Here is a 12,653-nt window from a genome sequence, read left to right as displayed (position 1 = left end):
ACAAGTAAATGGAATAAACGACGAGGCAACGCCTCCTTTTGGCCCTCGATTTGAATGAGAAAAAGCTCCACAGAAAAACTTCAGGAAAATTAATGGAAGAATTTGAGGTATGCATGTATTGGGAGAATATATCCCCCCCCCTCCTTTCTCCCCAATTGTACCTGGGCAATTACCCCTCTCTCCGAGCCGTCCTGGTCTCTGCTCCACCCCCTCTGCTGATCCGGGGAGGGCTGCAGACTCCCACATGCCTCCTCCCATACATGTGGAGTCGCCAGCCGCTTCTTTTCACCTGACAGTGGGGAGTTTCCCCAGGGGGACGTAGCGCGTGGGAGGATCACACTATTTCCCCCCCCAGTTCCCCCTCCCCTCTGGACAGGTGCCTCAACCGACCAGAGGAGGCGCTAGTGCAGCGGCCAGGACACATACCCACAACCGGCTTCCCACCAGCAGACACGGCCAGTTGTGTCTGTAGGGACGCCCGACTAAGCTGGAGGTAACACGGGGATTCGAACTGGCGTTCCGCGACGGAATAGACGGCTACGCTACCTAGACGCCCCGGCCACACCTTTTCACCCCGTTCCTTCCCTTTAATTATTTCTCATTAATCATCCTGTGCTATATCAAATGTGCTTGGATTGTGCTTAGTCGGGGGGGGGGGGGTCATAGAGACGATTGCTAATCACTGATTGGTGTATCGCTGTGCCCGTCATCGTTTCAGCAAACGGTCAGTTGTGCAAATTTGGGTTTGCTTGGTTTGAATTCCTGCTCCCACAGGGTATTCCGTCCCGCCATTCCTAGTCGGGTGTATCCGGACTTCCCGGTTTAAGCGGAACGCAGCATGAAAATCACCTCCGCCAACGGTGTGTTGTCCCCCTCAGGTGCTGCTTAAGGTGGTGGACCAGCACAGACAGAAGTATTACGTCACGCCACACGTCCTGCAGCAGTCCCTCAACTACCTCAACCAGGGCCTGTCCCACTCGCTCACCTGGAAACAGATGAAACCGCACATGCAGGTGGGACACGCACACAGCTTGGACGTATGTACAGAAGCCACCATGTTATCCTCTTCGTGTGTGTGTTTTCAGGAGTGTGTGTCAAACCCAGTAGTGGGCAACCGTGTGCTATCAAGCCCCATAAACGGTCCACTGATCAGAATCCAATTATGACTACTCAGTGAAATCAGCCGGTGTTTTGTTTGGCTGAAGTGTTTGGAGTACCTCTGTTTTGGCATAGATGGCCCCGCTGGATTTGGGGCCGAGCCCCGGCGGCATCTGAGCCAAGTTCTCCCAATTAGGCTACACGGTCAGTGGAAGTCGGGACCTTGGTGGCATTAGTGCCATATTGTACCAACTGAGCTATAAAGGCTGTGGGAGGAAGCTCAGTCGGGCACGGGGACAATGTACAAACTCCCCAAAATGGGCTGTGATGGAACCCAGGGCCCGCTTGCTGTGAGGGGACGGGGTTAAACACTAAGCTGCTCCGCTGCCCCCTTTTTGATTCATCCATTTTTAAAATAAAATGCTTCACTTCTTGACTGCTGCTCTCTCTTACAGACCATATGCCAGGAGGTGATCTTTCCTCTCATGTGTTACAAGGACGAGGATGAGAAGCTCTGGCAGGAGGACCCCTACGAGTACATCCGCATGAAGTTCAGTGAGTACACACACACACGCACACACACACACACACACACACACACACAGACACGCACGCACACACACACACACACACGCACGCCTATGCACAAAATGTTTGAAATATCAAAACCGTATCAATATCCGCATGAGTGTATTTGTACATGTATCTTGAGATTAAATGTAAGGAACAATGTTAAGTCTTTATGAATGCTCAATAATCCAGGTAGTCTTTATGCATGCTCAATAATCCAGGTAGTCTTTATGCATGCTCAATAATCCAGGTAGTCTTTATGCATGCTCAATAATCCAGGTAGTCTTTATGCATGCTCAATAATCCAGGTAGTCTTTATGCATGCTCAATAATCCAGGTAGTCTTTATGCATGCTCAATAATCCAGGGAGTCTTTATGCATGCTCAATAATCCAGGTAGTCTGTATGAATGCTTAATAATCCAGGTAGTCTTTATGCATGCTCAATAATCCAGGTAGTCTTTATGCATGCTCAATAATCCAGGTAGTCTTTATGCATGCTCAATAATCCAGGTAGTCTTTATGCATGCTCAATAATCCAGGTAGTCTTTATGCATGCTCAATAATCCAGGTAGTCTTTATGAATGCTCAATAATCCAGGTAGTCTTTAGGCATGCTCAATAATCCAGGTAGTCTTTATGCATGCTCAATAATCCAGGTAGTCTTTATGCATGCTCAATAATCCAGGTAGTCTTTATGCATGCTCAATAATCCAGGTAGTCTATGCATGCTCAATAATCCAGGTAGTCTTTATGAATGCTCAATAATCCAGGTAGTCTTTATGCATGCTCAATAATCCAGGTAGTCTTTATGCATGCTCAATAATCCAGGTAGTCTCTATGCATGCTCAATAATCCAGGTAGTCTTTATGAATGCTCAATAATTCAGGTAGTCTTTATGCATGCTCAATAATCCAGGTAGTCTTTATGCATGCTCAATAATCCAGGTAGTCTTTATGCATGCTCAATAATCCAGGTAGTCTTTATGCATACTCAATAATCCAGGTAGTCTTTATGAATGCTCAATAATCCAGGTAAGGAAATCACAGAAAGTTGAATCAGGTCATCTGGACGTTTATTGAGATAAACTTTTCATCACTCACCTAAATGACTTCTTCAGTCTCGCCGTACTGCAGGTATCCCCACCCTTCTAAACAATACAGTCGCATAATGACTGAAACTAACAATCAGTTTCATATGCAAATTACCATGACTAACAAAGGCCATGTGTGCTATTCCCAGAGGATTGGGGAATGGTTACAATCACAGCATTGTAAAATGGTGACAGATGTACTCTAGCCCCCCCCCCCCCCCCCCGGTTCAGGGATGGTCGTTCCCTCCTCACATAGATAGATGGCCTCTTGGACTCGGTGGGGACGTTGTCAGCTCGGTGGTCCAGCGTCCCGATTGACTCCTAGTTTGTGCTCCAGTGGATGATGAGAGTCAAACCTTCGGTACTGATCAGTATGTGCTGGTTTATGGTGAACATCAACAATCAAATGTCCCCCATCACCAATTACAATTCCACAGTGTACGAAGGCTGACCGGTCATTGTCCACATCCTCCCTGGTGGAACTGACGCGGTGTCCGCAGAGTTAATGCGGTCGGTCAAATGTGCTGCGTCCTGAGTCGAAACGTGTCTCTCAGTCAACGCCGTGTGCAGATGAGCTGGTTCCACTTCCTGTGAACAATGTTCAGGTTTAATCATTACGAGCTGCAGCTCGTGTATACAGCAGACCGCCTGTGCAGTCGTCTAAATTCACCGGCCGAGTCTGTCTGTCGTTCTGTTTCCCAGACATCTATGACGACCACGCCCTACCTGCCACCGCCGCTCAGAGCCTCCTGTGTAAAGCCGCCCGCAAGAGGAAGGAGGTGAAGCCAGACTTTCATTAATCCTTTGCAGTTCAAGCTGTTGAACTTGCACTCACCCGGATTTTAGGGATTGTAAATGTAAAGCGGTACCCTTGCCTTGTAAACTTTGTCTTCCCTGTGTCGTCCAGGTTCTTCCTCAGATGATGGAATTCTGCCACCAGATCCTGATGGATCCCTCTGCTGACCCGCGCAGGAAGGACGGGGCACTGCACTGCATCGGCGCTTTGGCTGAGCTCTTACTAAAGGTACTGACCCGAGGGTCGTTAGTCGTCTACACGGGCCGTTAAAAATGTTCAATGTCATCTTGTTTGTAAGTCATTAAACCATTTTGACTGTTTGCAAAAATGTTTTACTACTTTCCTGGCTAAATATCTGACTGCTATCAAGCTTTCCTCCCCGTGACATTTTTTTTCCCAACTCAAGTTTGATGAAGAGCTTTGATCGGTCGATCAAGTTAATCGACTGCGCACTTAAAATTGAGTTAATGATACTGCAACTAACGTTACCGAAAAATGGACTCTTACAAGTTGAATGAAAATCCTTTGATTTCAGTTGGTAATTGCTCCTTTCAGTCGGCTTGGACAAAGGACCCTGACTTTATGCAGTGGGCGTGTATGCACACAGATAACCGTAAAAACTGCATTCTGCACATGCTGCAAAATTCATGAAGAATGACATCAGAAATGGCTTAACGCTAAATCTTTTTCTTTTTTTTTTGGCCTTGTTGAATCAGGTCATCTGGACCTGATTCAACGAGGCCAAACAGTATTACGTGGTACCTATTTCCACGAGTTACCAAAATTGTGCAACCCGTGGAAACAGGTACCACACAGGACACAATCACTAGTTTTGGGGTTCTTTATTGTTTTGTGTTCTCGCTCTAAATTGAGTTGAGTAATTGAGTTCCGCCTTTATGCTTTAGGCAGAAAGATTTAATGAAAAACAAATACAAAAAAAAAAACTCAAAAACAAATCAAAATGGACCCCATTTTGATTTGTTCATGAGTTATGGACACCGTATTTTCAGATCATGAGTACAATGCGAAAGCAGTATTTTGTTCCCCAACCTTGAGTTTAAAGTGTTTTGGACGGGGAGTTCCTTTCTGGCTTTGTTTTGACTCTCTTTGGACCTGTTGTTGCGTCTGTCTGTCATCATGCAGAAGCGGATGTACAGGGAACAGATGGAGCTGATTCTGCAGAACTACGTGTTTCCTTTGCTCAACTCCCCTCTGGGATACCTTCGAGCCAGGGTGAGCCCCCTATCCATCCACCCGTCCATCCACCCGTCCATCCACCCGTCCATCCACCCATCCATCCATCCATCCACCCGTCCATCCACCCGTCCATCCACCCATCCATCCATCCACCCGTCCATCCATCCATCCATCCATCCATCCATCCATCCATCCATCCATCCATCCATCCATCCATCCCTTGACATACATACCATGGCCGTTGTTTCCACCTTGCCGTCCGTGTCGCCGGGAACGAGTACAGGCAGAAATCCAAATCGTAGTTATTCTGCAGCAGTGGCGTAACCAGGAATATTTTTTCAGGTGGGCCTGAGTGAAAATGGGTGGACCAAAATTTTCCAGCAATAATCCTTCAAACAAGATGCAAATTCGAACACATTACAGCAGTAATGTTGGTTGCGGGGAACACTAATTTAGGCTGCGAGGGTGGCTCATCCGCAGCAGACACATCTGACGGCGGCATGGTCAAGGGACTCGCCTCACCGTCGTCAGAGGGGGGAGGAGAAGCTGCCTGCAACGGAGAAGCTGTAGCCTCCTCTGTCCTTCTCTCCGGCGGTATCTCACTCTCATTGGGCGGCTCAGTCGGTGCTGGAGCAGGTGTGCTTTCCTCCTCCTCCATCCGTGGCTTTTTAAAAAAGCGGAAGATTGAACTTTGTTTCGCCAGTCCATAAGTTATGGCTAACTGTTGGCTATTGGCTAGCTAGCAGCAGTGAAAAATACAGAGCGTGATGGTATGCGTGCTCAGATTTTGCAGTTCTACGTACGTAAAAGGGGCCGGCCTACGTGCTTGTAAGCCAGCGTGATTGGGTGGGCCTGGGCTTGAAATGGGTGGGCCTGTGACAGGCCAGGCCCACCCGTGGTTACGCCCCTGTTCTGTAGGAAATCGGACAACAACCTTGCTCTTCCATCGTGGATGTCAGACTTAATTTGGATTTTGAAAAAGATGTAGGCCACAGAGGATAGTATCCAGCGTCACCCACAAACCATAAACATCCCATTTTTTCAGAAATCACGTTTTCGTCTGTACTTTGAAAACTGTGATAAACTTGAAGAGATTTGGGAGGCGGTTACGCATGTCACTGAAGAACTTCAACGCGATTTGAAGTGCCTTTGAAAGCTCGTTCAGTCTGAATTTTCAATCTGAAATATTAGATGAATATTGAAGAAAAAAAAGAAGAAGTCCCAAATTCAGTCTCAAGCCATAGAATTAAATTTTAGTAGGTGAAATTGAATTTCAAATGAACCTATTAAAGTAATACAGAAGTATAATAAAGTGTAGTAACTAATTGGACAGGTGATGATAGCATTACCGCGTAACCAAGGTCGGTGGAATTTGCTTTGAGACCAGTGTGATGGAATAGACAGTGAAAGGCCCTTAATTCAATATTATTGTTTAGTGTCTCTCAGTGGTGTCGTATCGGGACATACAACTGTGATATCTAAATTCATGATAATGAAGTATGAAATATTTTAGGGATTGTTATTTGAAAATAGCCATGGTTTGCTGTTAGATTTTTAAACTGTTTTAAATGAAGTCCAGTGTAATGAACGTTAGACGTGGTATTTCTGCGCGTTCAAGCAGATATTGTACTACATGTGGATGATGTGCGATTATCGGGTCGTGATATTTTCCATATCACCTGCATGAGGTTTGTTAGAGGTAGAGAAGGGGGGACACTCAGGCACTGAACACATGTACATGGGCAGAAGAGCAGACTGTATGGATGACTGAGGTGGCTCAGGCATGCTGGGTTAATACAAGGTCAGTATGACTGAAACTACCAGTATCTGGCCACCTGGGGGCGCCATATTCCATGAATAAGCGTTGTCTGAAAAGCAGCAGCACTACTATTCTTTTCATAATAGCGTGTAACTTAAATCGCAGGATAAGAAACCTTTTATTTTGGCAGTCTTGAATACTTTATGTTGTGGAGAGACTGGATGATGAAGGGGAACGTTCTTCAGTTAGTCGTTTTACAAACTGATCAACTCAAGCCCCAAATAACTTGGAGTGATTTATATTTTCCATAAAAGTGAAATGGTTTATATTTTTTTAAGCTTTTGTCTTAGATTTATAATCCTTCAGTCCTGCAGAAGCCATCGAATATGTTTTGATGGAAGTTATCTCATGTCAAAATAGAGAATATATATATATATATATACTTTCTCTATATGTGTGTGTGTGTGTACACACACACACACACACACACACATGCAGGATAGACGGGGCACTATATGGCAAATGGACATTTCACTGATATGATATTGACGTAATACTGTCTTTTCAGTGTCATAATGTGACTTCAGACATGTTTTCATACTACATCTGATAACCACATCATGTTTAAAAAAAAAAGTTACCCTTACTCTCCTCACATGTAACCGTGCACCAAGCTCACAGCCACATAGTGTAGTGTAATCCTCCCATCGTTCATCTTGTTGTAACAAATCACCTCAAAATACATTGGAAAAAAAGACCAAAAACAAACAAAAACCATTCATATGTACACTTCTCCCCCAACTATGTCACCACCTCTCCCTTATGCCCCCCCCCCCACACACACACACACACATCGGACCAAGACTAAAAATGTAAATGAAGTGCAGTAACCAGGTGGGGTATTTGCTGCCATTTCACACCATTGCCAAGTCTGCCTTTAAAGTGGTCCTGGGGGTTCTGCTAACAACCTGCTGCCCCTTCTCCAGTCCTGCTGGGTGCTGCACTGCTTTAGTCCCCTGAGGTTTCACGATGAGCTGGTGCTGAGGAACGCCGTGGAGCTGGTCAAACAGGACCTGATAGCTGACAAGGAGATGCCCGTCAAAGTGGAGGCCGCCATCGCTCTGCAGACGCTGATCAGCAACCAGGACCAAGGTAGGGGGAGAATTTAATCTTCGTTACCTCCATAATTAAATAATCACTTATATGTGACGCATGCATGTTATTTTGCAGTGATAAACTTATAAGCTATGGCCTCCCAACTGGATATAATGGTATTTTAGTGCGGATTCAAGATATATAGGGTGGCGCAGTGGTTAGCGCGGGCGCCTCACAGCCAGAAGGTCCTGGGTTCGAGCCCCGGGGTAGTCCAACCTCGGGGGTCGTCCCGGGTCGTCCTCTGTGTGGAGTTTGCATGTTCTCCCCGTCTCTGTGTGGGTTTCCTCCGGGGGCTCCAGTTTCCTCCCACAGTCCAGAGGCATGTAGGTCAGGTGGATCAGCCGTACTACATTGTCCCTAGTTATGAATGTGTGTGTGTGTGTGTGGGCCCTGTGCTGGCCTGGCGGCCTGTCCAGGGTGTCTCCCCGCCTGCTGCCCAGTGACTGCTGGGAGAGGCTCCAGCATCCCTGAGAGCAGGATAAGCAGTTTGGATGATGGATGGCTGGAATGGATGTTACGATTTCCAAATCCTTTCATCTTAGTATTGCACTAAATTGATTTCCCCCTCCACTTCTTCTTCATCTTATACAACCACAGATTTTGATTTACCTCTATTGGTGTGGTACATTTGGACATATACAAAGATGTTTGGCGGGTTGCCTGCATAGGTCTTATTAAACTCAAGGCAACACAACATCAGCGATCCTTGTGCTATACTCCAGAGTGAGCAGTCACACAGAAGACCCGTTCGGCCGACAAGCTGATGTGGAAGTCCGTGTCCTTCGCCAGTATACCCACTAGACCCAGTTAGTGGTTGCCGTAGTCAAGATTCAACCCCAACCAACCACAGTTCCCGCCTTAAAAACGTTCCTGTAGAGAATATGGATGGAAAACTGTCCTCAGTTTGGAAGATGTTCCTCATCTTTCTACCTTTTTACACACACACACACACAGTTACTGTCCTTTCTCATCGTGTCTTTGTGTCTGTAGCCAAGGTGTACATCAGGCCCTACATTCGGCCGGTGATGCAGGAGCTGCTCCACGTCGTCAAGGAGACCGAAAACGACGACCTGACCAACGTCATTCAGAAAATGATCTGCGAGTACAACCAGGAAGTGGCTGCCATTGCTGTGGACATGACCCAAAACCTGGTAAGGGACCGAGGACACGTCACCTTTGTCTTTTTTAATCTATTTAACTGTGAAAATGGCTGTCTGTCTCTGTCTGTCTCTGTCTCTGTCTCTGTCTCTTCCCAGTGTCATACACAGTACTTAACATATACAGCGGCATACTAGAGGGCACTCAGTAGGCACTCGGACGTGGCAACAAACCAGCCCTTTTTTTGCTTACCAGGAGAAGGGAAATACATACACACACGGACCGAAAAACCAGTATTTTTTATGAGATTTTGCGTAGCGCCCAAGTTGATTGAACAGGAATTATGGGGTGGGGGTGGGGGGGGGATGTAATATGCAGCCCTCAAGCTAAAAAACATCTACCTAAAAGAAAGTTTCGCCTGTCAGTGTGTGGATGTGCAGCCTGCTAGGTGGCCCCTCACACGGATGCGACCAAGTCTGACATGAAATGACAGAGATCAGGCTGTCATAATATCAAAGCCCTTATTAAAAGGCTCCATATGTGTTGAACCGCTGCAGTTTTCATGATGTAAAATAAATGAAGGTGAACGGCTGCTCTGCTGATTGACTTTCATTCATAAAACAACGGTAAGGAACCAAAGCTCGGCCATGGGAGGTGTTTTACTGTAGCTACTGAGGTGGTTTCCAGCTGTGACTGACTAATCCTGCTCTTGAGGTTGTATTTTTACAGCGGAGTTTTAACATTGGAGACTACGGACTATTTTAACAGTGGAAACTATTTATGGTCAATTGAGCCAATGGTCTAACAATAGAGACTATTTAACAATAGAGACTATTTAACAATGGAAACAATTTAACAGTGGAGACTATTTAACAATAGAGACTATTTAACAGTGGAGACTATTTGACAATGGAAACAATTTAACAATGGAAACAATTTAACAGTGGAGATTATTTAACAATAGAGACTATTTAACAATGGAAACAATTTAACAATGGAGATATTTAACAATAGAGACTATTTAACAATAGAGACTATTTAACAATGGAAACAATTTAACAATGGAAACAATTTAACAATGGAGACTATGTAACAATAGAGACTATTTAACAACAGAGACTATTTAACAATAGAGACTATTTAACAACAGAGACTATTTAACAATAGAGACTATTTAACAACAGAGACTATTTAACAACAGAGACTATTTAACAATAGAGACTATGTAACAATAGAGACTATGTAACAATAACAATAGAGACTATTTAACAACAGAGACTATTTAGCAATAGAGACTATTTAACAATAGAGACTATTTAACAATGGAAACAATTTAACAGTGGAGACCATGGCCCTTCGACATGGTGGCGAGGTGAATAAGGTTAATTATTTTTGGTTCCTCCAGTTCTCCTGTGTTGAGCTCAGCAGCGAGTGATTTGCTGTCGTACAAGATATGATCGACTTCTCGTTGACGTGCATAATGTTTTGCCCCTCCCCCCATTTCCCCCCAATTGTACCCGTCCAATCACCCCACTCTTCCGAGCCGTCCCAATCGCTGTTTCACCCCCTCTGCTGATCCGGGGAGGGCTGCAGACTACCACATGCCTCCTCCCATACATGTGGAGTCGCCAGCCGCTTCTTTTCACCTGACAGTGAGGAGTTTCGCCAGGGGGGCGTAGCGTGTGGGAGGGTCACGCTATTCCCCCCCAGTTCCCTCTCCCCCCTGAACAGGTGCCCTGACTGACCAGAGGAGGCGCTAGTGCAGCAACTAGGACACATACCCACATCCGGCTTCCCACTCACAGACACGGCCCATTGTGTCTGTAGGGACGCCCGACCAAGCCGGCGGTAACACGGGGATTCGAACCAGCGATCCCCGTGTTGGTTGACCGCCACATTACCCGGACGCCCCCCGTTTGTGTTATATGGACCCGTGGTTGGCGTTTCCCTTCATCTACCGTGATGAAAGCACGTGTGCAGTGTGACCCGTGTTGACCTCGCCTCCGTGTTTGAATCCCTGAAAGGTTCGGTTCCAACATTGTACATGTTATGCGCCTCCTCCCCAGGCTGAGATCTTCACCAAGGTCCTGCAGAGTGAGGAGTATGAGGAGAGTGAGGACAAGACCGTCATGGCCTTGGGGATCCTCAGCACCATCGACACCATCCTCACTGTCATGGAGGACCACAAGGAGGTGCTGTATACACGTAACCCCAGTCCCTTTTACCAATCTGTACACGCACACACACACACACACACACACACACACACACACACACACACACACACACACACACACACACACACACACACACACAGGAATCAATCAACAACAAGCAGGACAGTCAGGATTTGGTGTTAAATTAGATGCTCACCAGCAGGGACGTTCATAGCAACAATAGAAACACATCAAAAGGATCAACAGGTAAGCTGTGATGCTGCAGTCAGTGTGTCAGCATGTAGTAACACGTTAACATATCAATACATACGTACATGAATAAGAGTAACACGTTAACATATCAATACATACGTACATGAATAAGAGTAACACGTTAACATATCAATACATACGTACATGAATAAGAGTACCACGTTAACATATCAATACATACGTACATGAATAAGAGTAACACGTTAACATACCAATACATACGTACATGAATAAGAGTAACACGTTAACATATCAATACATACGTACATGAATAAGAGTAACACGTTAACAGATCAATACATACGTACATGAATAAGAGTAACACGTTAACATATCAATACATACGTACATGAATAAGAGTAACACGTTAACAGATCAATACATACGTACATGAATAAGAGTAACACGTTAACACATCAATACATACGTACATGAATAAGAGTAACACGTTAACAGATCAATACATACGTACATGAATAAGAGTAACACGTTAACATACCAATACATACGTACATGAATAAGAGTAACACATTAACACATCAATACATACGCACATGAATAAGAGTAACACGTTAACAGATCAATACATACGTACATGAATAAGAGTAACACGTTAACATATCAATACATACGTACATGAATAAGAGTAACACGTTAACACATCAATACATACGTACATGAATAAGAGTAACACGTTAACACATCAATACATACGTACATGAATAAGAGTAACACGTTAACACAGCAATACATACGCACATGAATAAGAGTAACACGTTAACAGATCAATACATACGTAGATGAATAAGAGTAACACGTTAACTCATCAATACATACATACATGAATAAGAGTAACACGTTAACTCATCAATACATACATACATGAATAAGAGTAACACGTTAACTCATCAATACATACATACATGAATAAGAGTAACACGTTAACTCATCAATACATACATACATGAATAAGAGTAACACGTTAACATATCAATACATACGTACATGAATAAGAGTAACACGTTAACTCATCAATACATACGTACATGAATAAGAGTAACACGTTAACATATCAATACATACGTACATGAATAAGAGTAACACGTTAACATATCAATACATACGTACATGAATAAGAGTAACACATTCACTCATCAATACATACGTACATGAATAAGAGTAACACGTTAACACATCAATACATACGTACATGAATAAGAGTAACACGTTAACAGATCAATACATACGTACATGAATAAGAGTAACACGTTAACAGATCAATACATACGTACATGAATAAGAGTAACACGTTAACACATCAATACATACGTACATGAATAAGAGTAACACGTTAACATAATACATACATGCACACATGAATAAGAGGAGGGAGTTATTATTCTTAGTTTCATTTATTTGTTGCATTCCACCATGTTACTGTCATTGCCTCTTTTCAAGAAC

The 12,653-nt window shown here is 44.4% G+C and overlaps 1 protein-coding gene across 2 annotated transcripts in view; it reads left to right on the top strand.

Annotated features, from left to right (window-relative positions):
* ipo8 (importin 8) overlaps positions 1-12,653 on the top strand; it is a 48,262-nt gene that overhangs the window by 14,552 nt on the left and 21,057 nt on the right. For both annotated transcript variants that reach the window (XM_056276145.1, XM_056276144.1), the window contains exons 9-16: positions 879-1,013; positions 1,554-1,653; positions 3,461-3,537; positions 3,666-3,782; positions 4,698-4,787; positions 7,497-7,662; positions 8,656-8,816; positions 10,830-10,955. In XM_056276145.1, coding sequence (XP_056132120.1) covers positions 879-1,013; positions 1,554-1,653; positions 3,461-3,537; positions 3,666-3,782; positions 4,698-4,787; positions 7,497-7,662; positions 8,656-8,816; positions 10,830-10,955 — 972 coding nt within the window. The remainder of the gene's footprint in view (positions 1-878; positions 1,014-1,553; positions 1,654-3,460; positions 3,538-3,665; positions 3,783-4,697; positions 4,788-7,496; positions 7,663-8,655; positions 8,817-10,829; positions 10,956-12,653) is intronic.

This window comes from Lampris incognitus, chromosome 3, assembly GCF_029633865.1.
Source record: "Lampris incognitus isolate fLamInc1 chromosome 3, fLamInc1.hap2, whole genome shotgun sequence".
Lineage (NCBI taxonomy): Eukaryota > Metazoa > Chordata > Actinopteri > Lampriformes > Lampridae > Lampris > Lampris incognitus.
The sequence above is the reverse complement of the archived record's forward strand: the minus strand, read 5'-3'. Positions and strand labels throughout refer to the sequence as shown.